The sequence below is a fragment of the Stegostoma tigrinum genome, chromosome 12, assembly GCF_030684315.1.
Source record: "Stegostoma tigrinum isolate sSteTig4 chromosome 12, sSteTig4.hap1, whole genome shotgun sequence".
Taxonomy (NCBI): domain Eukaryota; kingdom Metazoa; phylum Chordata; class Chondrichthyes; order Orectolobiformes; family Stegostomatidae; genus Stegostoma; species Stegostoma tigrinum.
Window position 1 is genome coordinate 70,807,318 of NC_081365.1, and position 22,653 is coordinate 70,829,970.

The 22,653-nt window shown below is 46.4% G+C and overlaps 1 protein-coding gene across 2 annotated transcripts in view; it reads right to left on the minus strand.

The window, feature by feature from the left end:
- Positions 1-22,096, minus strand: part of LOC125457268 (protein FAM124A) — a 40,961-nt gene extending 18,865 nt beyond the window's left edge. For both annotated transcript variants that reach the window (XR_007248588.2, XM_048541255.2), the window contains exons 1-2: positions 22,003-22,096; positions 16,451-16,482 (exon numbers count right to left, since the gene is read on the minus strand). Coding sequence is in view for 1 of the 2 variants with exons in the window: in XM_048541255.2 (XP_048397212.2) it covers positions 16,451-16,482; positions 22,003-22,049 (79 nt within the window). In the remaining variant the exon portion in view is untranslated. The remainder of the gene's footprint in view (positions 1-16,450; positions 16,483-22,002) is intronic.
- Positions 22,097-22,653: the final 557 nt, after the last annotated feature.

The window sequence follows — 22,653 nt, forward strand, 5'->3', positions numbered from 1 at the left end:
TTTGGCTCTACATCTGTTTGTTTGACAGACTGAGTAGCCTGGATGTGACTTTGGCAGCATGAAACCTCACTACAGCTCCACACAGAAAGTACCATGGTTCGACAGCTCTGTTAAGAAACTTGCAGCAGCAAGTGGAAGCAAAACGGTCACAACAAACAGAGGGCAGTGAGTCCTGGTGCAGAGGCTCCCCGAACCTGGTAGTCAGCTGAGGTTTCCGGGGAACCACCCCAACTCGCATTCTCGGTGTCAAGCTTGTTCAGCATGTTTGCTCAGATACACAAGCTAAACAGTAAAAAGGTGAGCTCTGCATTAATAAGGCATTTAACAAACTCTAATCCCCCCCCTCCTTAATTGAAAACTCGCCACTGCCTAGTTAGAAACTCAGCTCATCACTGAACAAAAGCATAAAAGATGGAGTGATCAGAGATAATGGGAACTGCAGATGCTGGAGAATCCAAGATAACAAAGTGTGGCGCTGGATGAACACAGCAGGCCAAGCAGCATCTCAGGAGCACAAAAGCTGATGTTTTGGACTTAGAAGGGTCTAGGCCCAAAACGTCAGCTTTTGTGCTCCTAAGATGCTGCTCGGCCTGCTGTGTTCATCCAGCTCCACATTTTGTTGTCAAAGATGGAGTGAGATGCTCCCAGCCCTGGCTGGGCTTATTTGTGTGATTATGTCATAAATCTAGCCACGGGAAACCTTCTCATGGACTTCCAGGGTACCTCAGGCATAGGCACGCTCACACACAGTTACAGACACACGCACGCTCACACCCACACACACAAACACAGACACACAACCACACATACAGGCACACACCCACTTGCAGACACTGACCCACACACAGACACACAAACACAGACACACACATATACACAAACAAAGACACACGCCAAGACACCCACACACAGATAGGATGTCGCATTTGCTACATTGTAACAGTTACTGGATGCTTTAGCTGTAATGTGGCTCAGGATGTCCTGAGGTAGAGAAAGGTGCGATCTAAATGCAAGTTTTTCTGTTTTGAATTACACTGCCAGGGTGTTAAGGTAATGAGTGGACTCTGCTGAGTTTCTGATTCAGTCTTAGGCTGCTGTTTCAGTGTGGGATCTTACCAGGCAGGAGCTCCTGCTAAATGCACTGCCCTACAGAGATTTTGCCCTGAGCTCCTGCTTACTATGACTGGATGCGAGCAGTGCTGCACTGTTCGGGGTTGCTGCACAGTTCGGGGTTGGAGCCCGGATCGGGGTTGGAGCACTGTTCCGGGTTGGAGCACTGTTCCGGGTTGGAGCACTGTTCCGGGTTGCTTCACTGTTCGGGGTTGCCTCACTATTCGGGGTTGCTGCACTGTTCCGGGTTGGAGCACTGTTCCGGGTTGGAGCACTGTTCCGGGTTGGAGCACGTTTCGGGGTTGGAGCACTGTTCCGGGTTGCTGCACTATTCCGGGTTGGAGCGCTGTTCGGGGTTGCTGCACTGTTCGGGGTTGCTGCACTGTTTCGGGTTGGAGCATGGTTCTGGGTTGGAGCACTGTTCGGGGTTGCTGCACTGTTCCGGGTTGGAGCACTGTTCCGGGTTGGAGCACTGTTCCGGGTTGGAGCACTGTTCGGGGTTGGAGCACTGTTCCGGGTTGGAGCACTGTTCGGGGTTGGAGCATTGTTCCGGGTTGGAGCACTGTTCCGGGTTGGAGCGCTGTTTGGGGTTGGAGCGCTGTTCTGGGTTGGAGCACTGTTCGGGGTTGCTGCACTGTTCCGGGTTGGAGCACGGTTTGGGGTTGGAGCACGGTTCCGGGTCGGAGCACGGTTCCGGGTTGGAGCACTGTTCCGGGTTGGAGCACTGTTCGGGGTTGGAGCACTGTTCGGGGTTGGAGCACTGTTCCGGGTTGCTGCACTGTTCGGGGTTGCTGCACTGTTCGGGGTTGGAGCACTGTTCCGGGTTGCTGCACTGTTCCGGGTTGCTGCACTGTTCGGGGTTGGAGCACTGTTCCGGGTTGCTGCACTGTTCGGGGTTGCTGCACTGTTCCGGGTTGCTGCACTGTTCCGGGTTGCTGCACTGTTCGGGGTTGCTGCACTGTTCGGGGTTGGAGCACGGTTCGGGGTTGGAGCACTGTTCCAGGTTGCTGCACTGTTCGGGGTTGCTGCACTGTTCCGGGTTGCTGCACTGTTCGGGGTTGCTGCACTGTTCCGGGTTGCTGCACTGTTCCGGGTTGGAGCACTGTTCGGGGTTGCTGCACTGTTCGGGGTTGGAGCACGGTTCGGGGTTGGAGCACTGTTCCGGGTTGCTGCACTGTTCGGGGTTGCTGCACTGTTCCGGGTTGCTGCACTGTTCGGGGTTGGAGCACGGTTCCGGGTTGGAGCACTGTTCGGGGTTGCTGCACTGTTCGGGGTTGCTGCACTGTTCCGGGGTTGGAGCACTGTTCGGGGTTGCTGCACTGTTCGGGGTTGCTGCACTGTTCGGGGTTGGAGCACGGTTCCGGGTTGGAGCACTGTTCGGGGTTGCTGCACTGTTCCGGGTTGGAGCACGGTTCGGGGTTGGAGCACTGTTCTGGGTTGGAGCACGGTTCCGGGTTGGAGCACGGTTCCGGGTTGGAGCACTGTTCCGGGTTGGAGCACTGTTCGGGGTTGGAGCACTGTTCCGGGTTGCTGCACTGTTCCGGGTTGCTGCACTGTTCGGGGTTGCTGCACTGTTTCGGGGTTGGAGCACTGTTTCGGGTTGGAGCACGGTTCCGGGTTGGAGCACTGTTCTGGGTTGCTGCACTGTTCCGGGTTCGAGCACGGTTCGGGGTTGGAGCACTGTTCCGGGTTGGAGCACGGTTCCGGGTTGGAGCACTGTTCCGGGTTGGAGCACGTTTCGGGGTTGGAGCACTGTTCCGGGTTGCTGCACTATTCCAGGTTGGAGCGCTGTTCGGGGTTGCTGCACTGTTCGGGGTTGCTGCACTGTTTCGGGTTGGAGCATGGTTCTGGGTTGGAGCACTGTTCGGGGTTGCTGCACTGTTCCGGGTTGGAGCACTGTTCCGGGTTGGAGCACTGTTCTGGGTTGGAGCACGTTTCGGGGTTGGAGCACTGTTCCGGGTTGGAGCACTGTTCGGGGTTGGAGCACTGTTCGGGGTTGGAGCACTGTTCCGGGTTGGAGCACTGTTCCGGGTTGGAGCGCTGTTCGGGGTTGGAGCGCTGTTCCGGGTTGGAGCACTGTTCGGGGTTGCTGCACTGTTCCGGGTTGGAGCACGGTTTGGGGTTGGAGCACGGTTCCGGGTTGGAGCACGGTTCCGGGTTGGAGCACTGTTCCGGGTTGGAGCACTGTTCGGGGTTGCTGCACTGTTCAGGGTTGGAGCACTGTTCGGGGTTGCTGCACTGTTCCGGGTTGCTGCACTGTTCGGGGTTGGAGCACGGTTCCGGGTTGGAGCACTGTTCGGGGTTGCTGCACTGTTCCGGGTTGGAGCACGGGTCCGGGTTGGAGCACTGTTCCGGGTTGGAGCACTGTTCGGGGTTGGAGCACTGTTCCGGGTTGGAGCACGGTTCCGGGTTGGAGCACGGTTCCGGGTTGGAGCACTGTTCCGGGTTGGAGCACTGTTCGGGGTTGCTGCACTGTTCGGGGTTGGAGCACTGTTCCGGGTTGCTGCACTGTTCGGGGTTGCTGCACTGTTCGGGGTTGCTGCACTGTTTCGGGGTTGGAGCACTGTTTCGGGTTGGAGCACGGTTCCGGGTTGGAGCACTGTTCGGGGTTGCTGCACTGTTCCGGGTTCGAGCACGGTTCGGGGTTGGAGCACTGTTCCGGGTTGGAGCACGGTTCCGGGTTGGAGCACGGTTCCGGGTTGGAGCACGGTTCCGGGTTGGAGCACGGTTCGGGGTTGGAGCACGGTTCGGGGTTGGAGCACGTTTCGGGGTTGGAGCACTGTTTGGGGCAAGAGCACGGTTCGGGGCTAGAGCACGGTTCGGGGCTGGAGCACAGTTCGGGGCTGGAGCACGGTTCGGGGCAGGAGCACTGTTCGGGGCAGGAGCACTGTTCCGGGTTGGAGCACTGTTCGGGGTTGGAGCACGGTTCGGGGTTGGAGCACTGTTTGGGGCTAGAGCACGGTTCGGGGCTGGAGCACGGTTTGGGGCTGGAGCACGGTTCCGGGTTGAAGCACTGTTCGGGGCTGGAGCACTGTTCCGGGTTGAAGCACTGTTCGGGGTTGGAGCACGGTTCGGGGTTGGAGCCCTGTTTGGGGTTGGAGCACTGTTCGGGGCTGGAGCACTCTTTGGGGTTGGAGCACGTTTCGGGGTTGGAGCACTGTTCCGGGTTGGAGCATGTTTCTCGGCTGGAGCACGGTTTGGGGTTGGAGCACTGTTCCGGGTTGGAGCACTGTTCGGGGTTGGAGCACTGTTCGAGGTTGGAGCACGGTTCCGGGTTGGAGCACGGTTCCGGGTTGGAGCACGGTTCCGGGTTGGAGCACTGTTCGGGGTTGGAGCATGGTTCCGGGTTGGAGCACGGTTCGGGGCTGGAGCACTGTTCCGGATTGAAGCACTGTTCGGGGTTGGAGCATGGTTCTGGGTCGGAGCACGGTTCGGGGTTGGAGCCCTGTTCGGGGTTGGAGCACTGTTCCGGGTTGGAGCACGGTTCCGGGTTGGAGCACTGTTCCGGGTTGAAGCACTGTTCGGGGCTGGAGCACTGTTCGGGGCTGGAGCACGGTTCCGGGTTGGAGCCCTGTTCGTGGTTGGAGCCCTGTTTGGGGTTGGAGCACGGTTCGGGGTTGGAGCATGGTTCAGGGTTGGAGCACGGTTCCGCGTTGGAGCACGGTTCCGGGTTGGAGCACTGTTCGCGGTTGGAGCCCGGTTCGGGGTTGGAGCACTGTTCCGGGTTGGAGCACTGTTCGGGCTTGGAGCACTGTTCGGGGTTGGTGCTGCTGTCTATTGGATACTTTCCAAAAGATCCATGTGCCCACCCACACGGACATCAAATGTTTTTCAAAGAACAGTGTGGGAATTTTATACATCCAACCCTCCATCAACTCGAAAAAGAAAGCAATGTCCAATCCCTTATTTATTCACAGACCTTGTTGTGATTTGGTAATTTAATTGTGGCAAAAATAAAAAATTTTCACCCAAGCATCTTCAAGTTTTAAATATTTCATTAATATTGTGTCCATTCTAAACAGTGTGAAATGTGACAAGCTGCTGTTACCTTTCACCTTAACCTTAACAATTTATTGAGAAGGGGTGGTCTGTGGACAGTTTTCCATGTTGTGCCGTATATTCTACTGAGGAGACTATCATGGAGTCAATGAGAGGCTGGAGATATGCTGGTATTCCCTGCAGTTGGGAGTGTGAACAATACTGGCAGTGCTGGAATCTCTTACCCATCCCTGACACACACCAGACCAGGTAAGGACAGCAAACTCCCAGATTTCCTTCTCTCGGGGACCTCGGTGAAGCAGGTTGGGGTTTAACCGCAGTCCGACTGTTTCATGGTCACTCCTCAGTGCCACCTTGACAATTTCAGAGGTGAGAATTCAAATGATCAAACTGCCACAGCTGGACCTGAACTCACAACCTCAAGATTATTCGTCCAGCTATCTGCTGGGTTACAGCTCCGGTTACATAACCATGTCCAGTTCTGCTGGCTGACACATGGCGTATTGGGACAGCAGAACAGGTCAGCTATGGAAGAACAGCCCAAAGGAATAAATAAACAATGAACAAACTGAAGGGCAAGATAAGTTTAAGAGGATGGATGCCTGTCCCTACAAATAATGTACATTGTATCAGTCAATATGATTTATTTCACGGGATGTATAAATTTAAATTGGTATAAATTGAAGCTCTCTGAGGTTCCTTAATGTTCATTCATTGAATGAAAGACAGGTTGAAAAATGCACTGTGTCTGGACACTGAGGGTGAAGTTTGATCCAGGCTCTGTTTTGTCTAACATTACCAAGTCGATTTCACAATTCTGGGTACTAGCATGATATTGGTGCGATCACCATTTCCACTCATTGATTCTGGAGGCAGGGGGACATGTGAGCAGAGGTGGCCTTCAAAGTTGATTTGAGCACAATGTGGTCTTTGAGAATACTTCCCCTGCCAGCACTGAATCAGTTTCAGAAGGAACAAGGATGTGAGAATAACTCCTACCCTTGCCTGAATGAGTGTTCCCAGTGTGTGGGGCTGGGAAATCTAACAACAATGGTTGAAGAACACTTTTTCATTCTTCTCTTACGTTGCTGCTCCTTTCTCCCCTCCTTCCCTATTAATAGTGCCATCACTATCAAAATGCAAGGGTCTGGTTCCAGATAAAATCAACAGAGGTGGAAACAGTTGGGTTGGAGATTTAGCACCATAGCTGCTCTACAACCTCATCCCTGACCTTTAGACTGCCGCCTAATGTAGTTTTACTTCTGCAACTGCACTTGATCTGGATTGAAGATCTGCAAGGACTGAAAATGGTGACTGGTGCAAGCCATGAATCTCCACTGAGCACTGGCTGGCAGAGATGGGGCTGTACTTGGGTGAGAAACACACATGGACATTAACTGAATGAAGTAACAATTGGTATTGGGCGACAGAAGATATGCAGCCCAGTCTACACATTGATGGCCAACTGGGACCAGTGTGAATGGTGATACAGACTTGCTATCACTCATTTTGCAACAACACCCAACACCCTGTGTACTCCTCTAATTCTGGCTTCTTGACAACCCCAATTTTCAATGATCCCCCTTGAACAGCCATACATTCATCTGGCCTGGCTCCAAACTCCAGAATTTTTTCCCTAAACCTCTTTCTTCTTTTATCCTAGCTTGATCAGCAAGTTTTGGAAGATCGTTTGTACTCATCTCTCCTAATGTGGCTTACATTGTCTAGTAAGGCCCCTGTGCAACACCCCAAGCCATTTTACTACTTTAATTATCATTACTACTTCTTGTTGTTCCAGTAGACTTGACTTAGATTTTCTTGAGATTCTTGCAAGGAAAATTCACTTGGATCAATTTCCCAGGATGTGAAAGGTTGTGTGAGGAGGAGCAAGAGTACCAAAGGTTCTGTTGTCTCTGGAATTTAGAAGATTAGCTTCCCATTGAAAAGGTATAGGTGTGAGAAGGCTTTGTAGAGCTGAGTGAGTTAAAAAGTAACCATTAAAGAAAGTTATGCGAATCATTGACTCTGCTTTCTCTCCACAGGTGTCACCAGAGTTGCTGAGCTTTTCCAGCAATTTCTTTTTGTTCTGATTTCCAGCATCTGCAGTTCCTTGGTTTTTTTTGTTTTGTGAATCAGTCTTTGATTTCCCTGTTTGGAGTCGATGGTGAGAAATTGCTGCTGTTAAGCTGGGTGATTCTGTGGCGATGGCTCTGGTAGTTAAGTAGTTGGTTCGGAGATTTTGGGTTCTGCAGATTCTCTGAGGGGTATTGTCTATTTTCCTGTTCCATTGTGGGTTTTAGCTGGTGACTTGCTTCAAACAGAGACAGAAACCTCCTGTTCTTTTCCCTTTCGTTTGCAAACACAGGGGCATATAGCAGATGTTCTTAGCTGTAACATTCACATGACACTCTAGCTGAATAGCACTAAGATGGCAGATAAACACACACATAAACCAGTGATAGTAGGAACTGCCAATGCTGGAGCCTGAGATAACAAGGTGTGGAGTTGGAGGAACACAGCGGGCCAGGCAGCATCAGAGGAGCAGGAAAGCTGACGTTTCGGATCGGGACCCTTCTTTCTGAAGAAAGGTCCTGACCTGAAATGTCAGCTTTCCGGCTCCTCTGATGCTGCCTGGCCCACTGTGTTCCTCCAACTCCACATATACCTGAGGTTCAGTTGGTTTTTAAGCACTTTCAGTTACATATTCCTGGCAGAGAGAAAAAACACAGGCGTATCTTTTGATCAGACTACAAGCTCACATTGGATAGTCATAGCTCCTAGTTCACATTGTGTCCACAGTCTGTGAACGTAACTCACAAGGGATGGTCCAGATCTTTGCATTTCCTTTGAAATGTCTCTCTGAAATTCTTTTCAGTTACCACATTCCAAGGTCTCTCTGAAGGTTGGGTATAATACATTTTTCCCGACTGTCACTGAATTCCATTCTCAACCATGTCTGGCTTATTAGTCCTTTCAAAACACAAACAAACAACCTGGCTTACTTAAAAGTTTCATATGTCCCTGAGCAACTTGGGTCTATAATCCTTTGTCATGGCTCTGTAGAGTTTCAAGCGTTGTTGGCGTTGCGCTCATCCAGGGAAGTGGCAAGTACTCCGTCACACTCCTGACTTGCACTTTGTAGATGGTGGAAAAGCTTTCAGAGCCAGAGGGTGAGTAAGTCCTTGTAGGATTCCCAATATGTGACCCTGTTCTTGTAGTCACAGTATTTATATTGCTGTTCCTGTGCAATTTCTAGTCAATGGTAATCTCCCAGGATGCGGATAGTTGGGGAGGGATTTAGAGATGTTAACACCATTGGATGTCCAAAGAAGATGGTTGGTCTCTGTTTCGTTGGAGATGGTCTTTGCCTGGCATTTGTGTGGCACAACTGTTACACGCTACTGATCATCACAAGAATGAATGTTGTCCAAATCTTTCTATGTATGAGTACAGTCTGCTTCCATATTGGATGAGTGATAAATCATATTGTACATACACAAACAGTGAACATTCCCACTTCTGACCTATTGGTGGAGGGAAGGTCATTGATGAATCAGCTGAAGGACACCCTCCCCACCCCAGCACAGATGCCTTGGGACAGATGATTGGCGTCCAACATTACAACCATCTTTATTCGTGACTCCAATCAGCAGAAACTTTTCTCCCTGATCCCCATGGATTTCAATATAACTAGGGCTCCTTGATTCTGCATTCAGTGATATGTTGCCTGGGTATCAAGAGCACTCAGTGTTCCTGCTTTGCATATCTTATGTTCAACTGATGCTCTACCAGAGGGGATCAAATGCAGGAAAGACCAAGAAGACTATCCTGCCATGTTAGATATTTCCCACCTTTTCAGTCCCAATGCTTGATACTTGCCAACCTTGTTTAATGTGCCTTCCTGAACAAGTCTAGAATTTGCTGTCAGGGGATCCTTCATACAACCCTTTCAGTGACAGCATGGAGTGCTTGTGGTGGAATGCCAGTGCTGCACATGTTTAGTGCAGTTTGGTGTTAAGTCTTAAACCCATTCCCTAGGAAATGAAGTGGTGAGACTCCCACTTGTAGGAGATTTGACTTCTCTTTTACACTCTGCAGCTGCCTTATGCAATCATTGCAGGGCTGGATAAAAAAGAAAGTAATTTCTAAAGCTATCTTAATCTCAGGGTGTTCCAAAATGCTGAATAGCCAGTGAAGAATTTTCAACTGGAGTCCATTGCCATGTTGGAAATGTGACAGTAAATGCAGACTGCAACAAACAGCAAAGCAATTACCAGTGGATCATCTGTTTGTGGCACTGGTTGAGAAATAAAGATTGACTAGGATACTGGGAAACCTCACCAGTCTTTTCAAGAGGATCTTTTACACATCCACCTAAAAGATCAGAGATAACAAAGTGTGGGGCTGGATGAACACAGCATGCTAAACAGCATCTTAGGAGCACAAAAGCTGATGTTTCAGGTCTAGACCAGAAACGTCAGCTTTTGTGCTCCTGAGATGCTGCTTGGCCTGCTGTGTTCATCCAGCTCCACACTTTGTTATCTAGGATTCACCAGCATCTGCAGTTCCCATTATCACTGATCACAACCTAAAAGATCAGATTTAGTATCATTTCAAAGTTGCCAACTCTAATGACAGGTAAAAGTGGACAAGAAGTTGGTGAGTAGAGTATAATGTGGAAAAAAGTGAAGTTGTTCATTTTGGTTCAGGAAACAAAACAACAGAATTATTTTAATGGAGAAAAAACTTCAGACAGTGGCAACATAAAGGGACTCGGGGTGGGGAAGAGCTTGTGCATGAAACACAGAAAGCTAGCACTCAGGTACAGCAGGATAATCAGGAAGGTGAATGGGATGTTGGCCCTTATTTCACGGGGATTGGTGTATGAGAGTAGTGAAGTCTTCCTGCAACAGTATAAGGTGCTGGTGAAACCACATCTGGAGCACTGTGAGCAATTGTGTCCCTGGCTCTAAGGGAAAGCAAAACTAGGGGGTACATTTTTAAGACCAGAGGGAAAGATTTAAAAAGGACATTAGGGGGCAGCCTTTTTACATGGAGAGTGGTTAGTGTGAGGAACAAACTGCCAGAGGAAATGATGGATACAAGTACAGTTACAACATTTAAAAGACATTTGGATAAATACATGAAGAGGAAAGGTTTGGAGGGATATGGGCCAATTGCATGCAAGGGGCTCTAGTTTAGTTTGGGAAAATGGTTGGCATGAGCTGGTTGGACTGAATTGTCTGTTTCCATGCTGTATGACTCTGACCTTGAAAGATATTATTTCATTGGAGGTAGTTCAGAGAAGATTCACTGGGATGATCCCTCAGTCTGAAGGGGTATTCTTATCAGCAAAAGTTAAACAGGTTGGGAGTCTACTCATTGAAGTTGAGAAGAATGATAGGCGATCTCATTGAAACATGTAGGATTCTTAAGGGGCTTGATATGGTAAATGCTGAAAGGACTCCTCTCATGGGAGCGTCTAAGACCAGAGGGCACACTCTCAGAATAAATGCCCACTGATTTAAAACTGAGATGGGGAGGTATTTCTTCTCTCAGAAGATTGAGAGTCTTTCAACTCCTTATCACAGAGGAGGGGCAGAGTTCTTGTGTATATTTAAGGCTGAGATAGGTAGATTCTTGATCAGGATGGGGAATCAAGCGTCATGGGATATGGGCAGGAAAGTGGACATGAGGAATGATCCTATTGAATGGTGAAGCAGGGCTTGAGGGACCAAGCAACTTACTCCTGATCCCATTTCTGATGGTGTGATGGTGCTTCTTCATGTGTTCAAGTTGCTGGAGTGAGACTAGAATTCATGACCTTCTAACTCACAGGCAAGACTGTTGGGAACTGATGACTGATAGCTTATTCCCCCGGAACAGTCTCCCCGCCATACCAGTCAAACCTTATAATCTGCAGCATACATCAATGCACAAGTCTTGTGAATACAGCCATTATCAATTGTGTCTTCATTCTGTGTGCCTTTGTGATTGGGCTTTCATTGGAAGGAAAGATGGCGGTCTCTGTTTTGAGAGGGCCTGTGTTTGTTCAACTTCATCAGCTCTGAGCAATGAAAAACAAGTGGAGACACACAGTTCGAAGCACAGGGCACAATGCAGCCATTTGAAAGGGGATGTTACAAATCCACCCATGAACAACATCTTTTGTCTGTGAAGGATGACAGTGAACACTGAAGCGATGACAGGGAGAGTGACCAACAAGCACCAACACACAGCTCAGAGAACCAATACAGTCATCACTTTCAGAAAAGGCCCAGTCTTTATCCAGACATGCAGATGCACTTAGCATCCCGCATTGCTTCACAGACATTAACCAAACAAATTAAACATATATTTTTTGTTCTCACTAATTTGCACAAGTACTATATGAAGAAAACCTGTTTGAACGATTCAGATTACACAGGACCAGAGTTATATCGAGAAGTTTCTTAATTTGCTCACCATCTGTTCTGCTTTGCTAAAAGCCAAGTGATTTGAGTCATAAATCTTTAATGAGCTCTAAAAGCTGCTTGTTGCTCAGCAAAGGTTGAGATGGCTCGAATTTGTCGATAAAATTTCTCACTGATCACGGCTGCTGTTCGAGGTTTTTTTTTAGAAACTATCGTGAATGAAAGTATGGATACCATTTAAAACTCCTTAATAGGAGGTGCACACAAACTGTAGTCTTGTCTGTTCAGTAGTTTTCAACAAGAAATTTTAAAATCTGCTGCACAAGGAAGTTTCTCTGATTCATGTCACATCTATTTATAAACAATAACCTGCATTAGTGTTGCATCTTCAACATAGCAAAATGCTCCAAGATCACTCACTGGTGCTAAATCAGATGCTGATTCAAACATACATTGAGATTAGAAGTTGGGATGTCATAGAACATAGAGCATAGAGCATAGAACATAGAGCATAGAGCACAGAAAATAGAACATAGAACAGTACAGGCCATTTGGCCCACCATGTTGTGCCGACCTATTATCCTACAAAGATCAAACTACCCTGCATATCCTACATTTTAGTACCATACATGTGCCTATCCAAGAGTCGCTTAAATGTCTCTAATGTATCTGACTTCACTACCACTGCTGGAAGCACATTCCACATGCCCATCACTCTCTATGTACAGAGAGTTGCAGCTATACAGGATATTGGTTAGTTCACCAATGGAATCCTGCGTTCAGTACTGGTCTCTCTGTTATCGGAAAGCTGTTGTGAAACTTGAAAGGTTTCAGAAAAAATTTATAAGGATGTTGCCAGGGTTCAAGGTTTAGAGCTATAGGAAGTAGCTGGATGGGCTGGGGCTGTTTTTTCCTGGAGCGTCAGGGGCTGAGGGGCGACCTTATAAGAGATTTATAAAATCATGAGGGGCATGGATAGGGTGAATAGCCGAGGTCTTTTCCCCAGGGTAGGGGAGTTCAAAACTAGAGGACATAGGTTTAAGGTGAGAGGGGAAAGATTTAAAAGAGATCTAAGGGGCAAATCTTTCACACAGAGGGTGGCGTGTGTATGGAATGAGCTGCCAGAGGAAGTGGTGGAGGCTGGTACAATTAGAACATTTAAAAGGCATCTGGATGGGGACTCGAATAGGAAGGGCTTAGAGGGATATGAGCCAAATGCTGACAAATGGGACTGGATTTATGTAGAATATCTGGTCGGCATGGACGAGTTGGACCAAAGGAACTGTTTCTATGCTGTACATCTCTATGACAGGTGAGAACAGGTGCACAAAAACTTGATGAAAGTGATTTTGTTTAAAGGAGGACCTCAAACAAGAGAGAGAGGGGACAGAGAGGTGTAGTGAGGGTGTTCTAAAGGTACATGACTGAAGTCCCAAGCACACCCTCAGTGGATGAAGCAAAGGATGTAGGGATGGGTAAAGAGTTAGAGGGCCACAGAGATCCTAGAGGGTGTGAACGTCCCAGAGATAGGGAGAGGTGAGGCTATGGGGGATTTGAAATCAAGGACGAGATTTCTAAAAATGTAGGCAAGCCAGTGTGGATTAGCTAGCACAGAGGTGATAGTGGAGTGGTCTTGGACAGGTTGGGATGTGGGTTAATGCATTTTCCACAGATGTTTATTACTGTGTATTGTGTGTTCCTACACACCTGCTGAGCTTCTTGACAAACCAACAAAATAGAAATTTATTGCAGCAGCTGTGTATTATACTGGGCTAGAAGACAGAGATGAGGGTGGTCTTTTTCTCTGACTATATGTGGAACTGTCTTCCTGAAAAGGCAGAGGAAACTGAGCCTTTGAATATTTTCAAGCAAGCTGGTTGCTTTGCAAGAGGGTGAAAGATTATCAGGGATAGGTGGGAATTTTAAAAATTCATTCACAGAATGTGGGCATCACTGACTAAGCCAGAAATAACTGCTCATCTCTCGCTGAGAAGGTGGTGGTGAGCTGCCTTGTTGAAATGCTGCAGTCCATTTGCTGTAGGTTGGCCCACAATGCTGTTAGGGAGGGAATTCCAGGACTTTGACCCAGTGACAATGAAGGAGCGGTGATATATTTCCAAGTCAGGATGGTGCGTGGCTTGGAGGGGAATCTGCAGATATCTAGTGTTGTTCCCAGGTATCTACTGCCCTTGTCTTTCTAGTTGCTCACTGGTTTGAAAGGTGCTGTCTGAGAATTTTGGCTGAATTTCCGCAGTGCATCTTGTTAACAGTATACGCTGCTGCTACTGATCATTGGTGGTGATTGAGGGAGTGAATGTTTGGGGATGTGATGCCAATCGAGTGGGCTGCTTTGTATGGAATGGTGTCAAGTTTCCTGTTAACAAGTATCCTTCAAAACTAGTTCATTAATTGTGAAACACTCTGGAACATCCTAAGCTCACGAAAATGCTATGTAAATACATGCGCTTCAAACAGAATCTCTGACTTGACCCACTGTACAGTGATAGGACAAAGGACCCACATCCTATCGCTTACCCAGTAAGTTTCTGATCTCTGCTGGATGGAAAGTGAACTGACTGATAGTGGCCAGGAACTCAAGCTTTGGGTGACTTGGCATCAAAGTGGGCATGGAGCAATACCGAAGCAGATGGCACCGAGCTCAAGACCACACACAAACGAATCAGGTGCTGAAAACAGCCGACAGAGCAAAATGAAGGTGATCCTTCAAACTGTTGTTGGGACAAACTCACAATGATCCGATGTTACAGGTGCCCCTGATCAACAGCTTGCCAAGTGTCTCTGCCACACCTGCCATGCCACTTAAGACAGAGGCCAAGCAAAGTGGTTACCCCACCCACCCCCGAAAAGGAAACAGGTCAGGGTGCAGGGCAAATGAAATTTAGAGAGCCAGAAATCTCCAAGTGCCAGCTTTCCTGTGGTGTTGTGGTAGATGGCTGTGGTTGGAATTCCCATTTGTTCTGACAGCCAAGAATATCACTTGAAACGATCAGAAAAAAACAAGGATATAAAACCAACTCCCCCTCTTTTCCCAAGCTGTTTGGTCAACATTAAATATAAATATTTCTATAGTAACTCTCCTTCTTGGCCTGCTCCCAGAGTTTGTGGATATTCGGACTCACTTACACTGACCTTTTGAGCTCGGAACAAATGAGCAGCCTAGCCCCTGTCATTCCCTGCTGACTTCATTTTTGTGAAAACTTTTCGTCAGCCTGGATTGACACTCCAGCACAGTTCTGAGGGAACGCTAGACTATCTGAGATGCAGTCTTTTGGATTAAAATTTCAGGTGAGTGTAAAATCCATGAGTATTATTTCCCCTGTGTCCTGGTCAATTACTTATTTGCCAATGCAGTCTCAACAAAGCAATTATCCCATCACTCTATGTCGGAGCTTGCTTTGCACAAACTGGATCTAAGAAAGATGTGTTATTGATTGAAGTTCATTCTTTCCTTGTCTTTATTTATTACTCTTACTGTAAATCCTCTTGTTGAACTCTTAACTTAGAGGCTTCCAGCTACCCACAGTGCTCACTGAAGTGCAAAGTGAAAGCTTGGTGACAGGTGAAAGCTGTCTAAATTTGCTTTCTATGTTTGTTTGGGGATTTGGTTTATCTCTTGGGTTTTATTTTTGCAGTGCATGTTTGCAGTGACCCTACCTCTGATCCAAGACTATCTAGATTTGAGTTCCAGCCAAGCACTTGGTGGCCCAGATAGGTGTCTTCCAAGTGCAGCAAAGAGGCTGACGATAACCTGTGAATCCTTCCAACAGGAGGCAGTAAAGAGCAGACACAATTCCTCATCAACCGTACGATGGGAAGTGGGAGACTCTCCTGCCACAATTCTTGCTTCCAGATGACAACACGCAAGTAAGAGAGAACATTGACACAGCAACTCAGATTCCTATAACTTGCTGCAGATAGCTGCTGATCTCGACCTTGCATCAGCCCCTTGATCTGCTGTGCCAGCTCTTAAAGGTAGTTTGGAATATTGTCACCCCACCATGTGTTTGATCCCCCACTGGCAATGTACTAAAGCAGACTGTAATGTAAGCAAGTACCAATTTGGAAGTTCAGTCCTGTGAGTTGCAAGTTTACTTTCTTTCACTTTGGTCTATTTGAATCACAAACAGACTAATTGCTCTGTCGTGCTTGCATCCTGCGTTTTTTCTTTTTGCAAAGCACTTTGGGATGCCTGACAGTCACAGAAGATGCTATATGAATGTAATGCAGAGCTATAAGGTGAAGGATCTGGAGCAGGCCACACAGTCCCTCAGGCATGGTCCACAGGTCACTGAGATCATTTTTGATTCTTGATCTCTGAACTCTGCTTTTCTACCTGAGCCCCATTGCTCTCAACTCCTGAGAGCCTATTGTCTGTCTCAGCCTTGAATGCACTCAACAGTTTCCGCCGAGGACGAAAAACATCCAAAAGCACATTGTTCTTTCACTCCAGGGCCCTTAATAAATCCACAATATATAATATGCATACAAAATATATTATTCAATTCTCCAGTTGTACATAGAATCATTGAATTCCAACAGTGTGCAAGCAGGCCATTTGGCCCATACTAACTCTCTAATGAGCATCCCATCCAGACCCACCCCATCACTGTAACCCCATGTTTCCCATGGCCAATCCACCCAGCTTGCACATCTTTGGATTGTGGGAGGAAACCTGCACAGACACAGGGAGAATGTGCAAACTCTACACAGAAAGTTGCCCGAGGGTGGAATCAAACCCGGGTCCCTGGCACTGTGAGGCAGCAATGCTAACCACTGAGCCACCATGTTGCCATCAGCAAGTGTGAGAGCAAGAATATTTTGATTGTCCTCAGCGTGGTCAGTTAAATTGACCAATCATTATAATATATATGACAAGAGGAAAATAAATACATTTTCTCAATACTTACAGCTTGTTGAGGACTTTTGGTTGCAGTCTGATCTGAAATGAAAGCAGTGATAGATTGAGTGCCTCACATCAGTCATTTGAAAGCTCTAGGTTATTAACTTTGCTGAAAGTCACTTTCTGGAAAATGAGTCAACGTGTATCAAAGGAAGGGACACAATCCCATTCCACTGGGTTGTTAAATTGCAGGACAGTATATACTGGTGAGCAGTTAAAATTATGCAGCAAGCTATAGGAAGGATATTATTAAGCTGGAAACGGTTCAGAAGAGATGGCTTGGTACGGAAGGTTGAGTTATATAGAAAGGCTGGATAGGCTAGGGCTATTTTTCACTGGAGTGTAGGAGGCTGAGAGGCAACCTTATAGAGATTTATAAAATAATGAGGGGTATAGATGGAGGTAATGGTAGGTGTCTTTTCCCTAGGGTGGGGGATTTCAGGACTAGGGGCCACATTTTTAAAGTGAGAGGAGAGAGATTTAATAAAGACATGGGGCAAATTTATTTTACACAGAGGGCGGTTCGCATGTGGAATGAACTTTCTGAGGAAGTGTTGGATGTGGGTACAATTACAACATTTAAAAGACATTTGGATAAGTGTACAAATATGAAATCTTTGGAGGGATATGGGCCAGGAGCAGGCAGGTCAGAATAGTTTAGTTTGGGATTATGGTTGGCGTAATCCATGGACTGGTTGGAGGGAAGGGTCTGTTTCCGTGCTGTATGGTTCTGTAAGCACTAAGATATCACTTGGCTGGTAATGAGAAGGGTACTATCTGTGAGACCCTTTAAGCATGCCCAGGGTCTTTGTGCCACCACACCCTTCCCTCAAAATGGCTGCAGGAGGTGGGCGGGGAGCGGGGGAAGGAGACTGTCACACATCTCCTTCTGCAATGTGCCTTTACATAGGAAGTCTTGAGAGAGATGCAGTGCTTTTGGAGAGCTCTGTGCTCTATGCTCTGTTCCCTGGAACACACACTGAGACAAACATCAGATGAGCCTGGAGGACTATCAACTCGGTGAAAGATGCTGTTTGGTCTGCCCAAAACCTGTTGGTCTTCCAGTGTAAAGAGTTGACCTTGACCAAGTGTTGCAGACTGGCACATTCCAAGCTCCAGAACTATGTGCTGAGGAACACACTACAGCCTGGGCAGCTGCTGCCAAGGGTCAATGGGGAAAGGCCACAGTGTGAGGTCTTTCCATTAAAGTACAACAGGAGTCCTTTCAGTTATCAAACCCTCCCAATGCCTCAGATAAAAGTCTATAGGTTAATTGTAAGTATAGAAAAAGCCAAACCACTGTTTTCTCCTCTATAAGGAAGACAGTATAGATCTGAATTACTTCATTAACTGCGTTATGTCCATAAAGATTTCCTTTTATGAATGAAGTATATTTTTGCAAACTGTAAAAAAAAAGCTGGGATGGCCAATGAAGATCAATAGTCAATTACTTTGGATTAATTTAATCTTGTTTTCTGCCTCCAAGTATTTTTTTTCTCTACACAATGACGTCTACTCCTTAAGTAATCTCGGTCTTGTGAATTGTGAATGGAGAAAAATCACAAGTTTCAGAGAGATACTACTCCTTCAGATGCTGAGCTCACCTCGAGAGCTGCCAAGCTCTTCTGCACAAAAGTAGCCACAACTGAGTGAGAATCAATATATCCACCTGCATTACACAGTTAGCACATCGAAACTCTTAGCTCCACCGACTGTAACACCCGTCGTGTGGCAGGATTGCTTCTGTCTTTACTTTAGTTCATTACTTCCATCCTTTGAAATGGCTTGACAGAAATAACTTGCATTTATACAGCACCTTCAAAATAGTCGGAACATTATCAAGTAAAATGTCACACTGAAGATATGAAAATGTAAAAAATATGTTATGCTGGTGCCCAAAGAGGTGGACGTTAAAAGATTAGTTAAAGGTTGTATATATAATATGAATATATTATATATTAAAAGGTGTGTGTATATATAATACTATATATAATTATATATAAAGAGTGTGAGGTGTGCAGTTTCAGAGAGGTAAACCCAGACCTTAGGGCCTAGCTACCTGAAGGTTTCGCTGACGGTGGTGATGTGATTAAAATCTGGGATGTGCAAGAGATTCTCAGAGCATTATGGCACTGGAAGATTGTTACAGAGATTAGGAGGAGAGCAAACATGGAGGGATTTTAACACAACCTTAAGAATTTTAAAATCACTGCAGTTCTTTTTGTTAAGAATTAAAACGTTTGAAGAGTAAATTACAATGAATAATCAATTGAAGGCACCCATCAGCATTTGCATTATACTCGCATACACAGCGACGCAAGGGAAATTATTCTGTACGAACAATTGACCCTTGATTATATGTACCTATATATGTCCTTCCAAACACTCAGCATGGAGCGTCTACCTTTATTTTTATCTGCTATGTTAAACCTGCTTGTCGGCCGTGTAAATTAAGTGCTTGAAGACGAAAGGTCTATCGTCGAACAGGAGCAGCTGTCAGGGTAGATCACTTGCCTAGGGGTTTTGGGCCGATATCAAGTCAAGTCCTTGCACCAGATCTCAACTTGAAACAAGCATTCAGGTTCCATTTTCAAGACCAATAACACAGTGTGGAGCTGGAGGAAGACAGCCGGCCAGGCAGCATCAGAAAGAAGTCCTAAGGTTCTTTATTCTCATCATTCAACTGCATGGTGATTAGCAGCTACCTCCAGAAGATGCGCTCTTTTATGAGCAACAGCAGGAGGCTATTCAGTCCCTTGAGCCGTGTTTCACCTTTGAATTAGATCAAGACCTTGATTCCATTGACCCACCTTTGCTCCAAGTCCCTAATATCCTGACCAAACTAAAATCTACTAAACTCACTCTTCAAAACTCCAAGTGCCCTCCAGCATTCAAAGACATTCGAGGTCAGAAAATTCCAGACATTTATCCATTCCCTTTCATGTGGTAAAATACCTTTTGCTTTCATTCCTGAATGTTTAGGCTCTAATTTTAACACTGTTCCCCTTCGCTTTGAAATTCCCCCATCGGGGAAATAGTTCCCATGGAATCAAATCCCTTAATCATTTTAAGTGTTTCGGTCAGATCGCCCTTCAACTTTCTGTGTTCAAAGAATGCAAGCTTTTATTTTGAGTAACCTGCCTTCATCATTTAACTTTGAAGTCGTGGTATTATCATTCAGGGAAATCTGAGTTGGCGCTCTCATTTTGGTTACAACTGATGCATTACTAAGGGAATCCATGTTCAAAGACATTGGCATATTCACCAATCATTTTATAGTACTCCCATATGTTCAAAGTGTACATCACCAACAATAAAGTTTCATTATTTGTGCATGCTCTTGCCAACATCACTCTGCAACAGCATCATTTGAATCAGCCTCAGGCATCTACTTTTTCTTTACACCTATCCATCTAGCCTCGAGTCAGAAACCATGGATTCTAGTTCCAATCCAGAGCCAGCACTCTATACAGTCCTGCACTGCTGGGGGAGCTACGGAGTGGGGGATGCAGTGTGGTGGAGGGGTGTGGGCATGGGGGTTAGTTTCATTTTTCCAATCAGACATTGAACTGAGAGCTGTCCATTATTTCAGTCGGACTTGAAAGATTCCACATCTCTATTCAAAGCTTGCGGAAATCTCCCCTGGTATCCAGGCCAAAAGTTTATTGCGCCATTAACACCCCCAAAATAAATTGTGCCCATTCCACCATTGCTGTTCGTGAGGTCTTTCTGCATGAAAATTGGTTTTGTCTTTACTACATTATAACTGTAACTCCAGTGCACCAAGTACTTAATTGCTTGTAAACTGCATGAGGCGAATGCTCCTGAAAATTCTATGCAAACAAATATTCCTTTTTTTTATAACTAATGACTTCATTCTTTTTTTCTAGTGTTACATTAACCTAGAAACAACTATTCCCCACACAGGAATATGGACATCGCTATGAATGACTAGTGCATGTGGACCAGATGCTGAATTGCAGGATGTATTCGTTTGCTGTGTAATTCCTTAAATACAGTGGTTCCAAAAGATGCAGAATAGTGAAGTCATGCAAAACCCACATGCTTAGTGCTTCCAACATTATTTTTAAGGCAAAAGTTGTGAGGAACTGATTTCCAAGGCTATAATTGAATTCCTAACTTTAGATAATACTTCCAGATGATATTTAGTATCCTCCTGTCGTTAATGACAGAATCAAATCCCTTTGGCAAATTCCAGTCTCACTCCCAGGTATCCATTATTGTCAGCTTAAGAAACAATTTGGACTAACTGGGTTGCTTGCATACATACACAAATGCATGAATATCACTTTACTGCATTAGAATATTATATCCCAAGGAAGTGACTCAACAATGGCTCACCTTTACCCGAGTAAAATGTCACAAGCTGGTTAGAGGGTAATCAGACAATAAGTGAACCAAAGAAGACATACAAAGCTGGATTAAACAGACGACTTTTTAAAATGAATTGCTGAAAGACGGAAGAGAGGCAGGAGAGGCAAAGAGGTTAGGGGAGGGTATTCCAGAGTTTTGGACATAGCTAAAGTCATTGCCACCAATTCTGGGGCAAAGCAGGTGCAGAGGTCAAGATAGGCTGGAATTAGAAGAATGCAGAGATGTCACTGTCACAGAGTTGTGGAGCTCGTGGAGCCTACAGAAATGTGGAAGGCTATCTGAGGGTTGGAAAGCAGAATTTCACAGTCTCAGCATTGCTAGACAAGAAGCTAATGCAGATCAGTGATCTCAGGAATGTTTGGTAAACAGGACTTGATACGAGTTAGGATATAGACATCACGTCGACATGTTGATGCTTTTAGTGGTTGGGAGATAAAAGGTTGGTTAGGAAAACATTGGGAATAAAAGTCATAGCATTTACCACAGCCTAGCCTTAGTGTGTTCAGAATTGTGTGCCAGTGCCATGTTACCTTTGAGTTACAGAGTCTGAAGCCTGCGCCTGTTATCTGCGAGCTGGCAATAATTTTCGGTGTCCGCTACATGTTCCTGATAATATTTTACTTAGACAGTTGTGCCACTCATTCTTAACAGTGAAACCTAACCCCTGCGTTCACTGTGAGCCATCCTGTCTCTCACATAACCATTTAGTCACAGCATTCACCCCATGACATGCTCCAGAGATTACCTAGAGCCCCACATCTGCTAGTGACAGATAGCTGTGATTCTTTTTAAGAAGCCCAACCTGACACAGCTTTAAACAGGCTGCAGGCGGGAGAGAATGACATAAATAGAGAGACAGTGAGATGTATTTATATACAAACACATTCATAAAAAGCACATCCTCTAATTACAGAGATAACAGTCTTCTTCCTGTAGACTGATCTACCGTTATTTGGGAGGGATCCAACGGGGACCCCAGTCACTTCTTTCACTGCAGACGCACCAGGGACCGGTAACACGAATCAGATTTCCCAGATTTTGTCTCTCTCACTTACACACACACACACACAGAGCCAGGCTAACACTCACACACATGGGAACATAGAATATTTCACTCATGACAAGAGCCGGGCACTTGCACACGCTTTTTCCTGACCCACTTACCTCCTGCCCTCAGGTCCCAAGAGCTCCCCGGGACCGCTGCTCTCCATCTCGCCGTTTTCCGGCTAAGGATTGCACTGACTCCCCTGCCCTGCTGGGGGTAGGCTCCGCCTCGCTGGGGCTGGGGCTGTGCTGGGCTGGGCTGGGTCTCAGGCGATTGCTCAGTCCGCTCCTTGTGAGATAACGTTGCCGGTGCAGTAATGGCTGGGGGACAGGACAAACATTCATCAAATGTTGCAAAAGTAAGGCAGAACCGGGGCTTTGAGGGAATATATTCACCCTTTAATATGCATTTAGCATTGATCTAAAGGGGATTGTATTAATAGTGACTGCAGCTATTTGACTGCTTTTCGAAATTAACTGGTGGGATGTGGGCCAGCATTTATTTGCCAGTGCTTAGTTGCCCTTTAGGGGGTGGTGGTCACCTGCCTTTTTGAACTACTGCAGTCCACCTGGTGTGGGTTCACCCACATTATCCTCAGGTAAGGGAATTCCAGGATTTTTTGATCCAGCCACAGCCAGGGAACTACAATGTATTTCCAAGTCTGGATGGTGAGTGGCTTGGAGGGGGCCTTACAGGTTCCCATGTACCTGCTGCCCTTGTCCTTCTAGATGGATGTGGTCATGGTTTTGGAAGGTGCTGCCTGAGGAGCC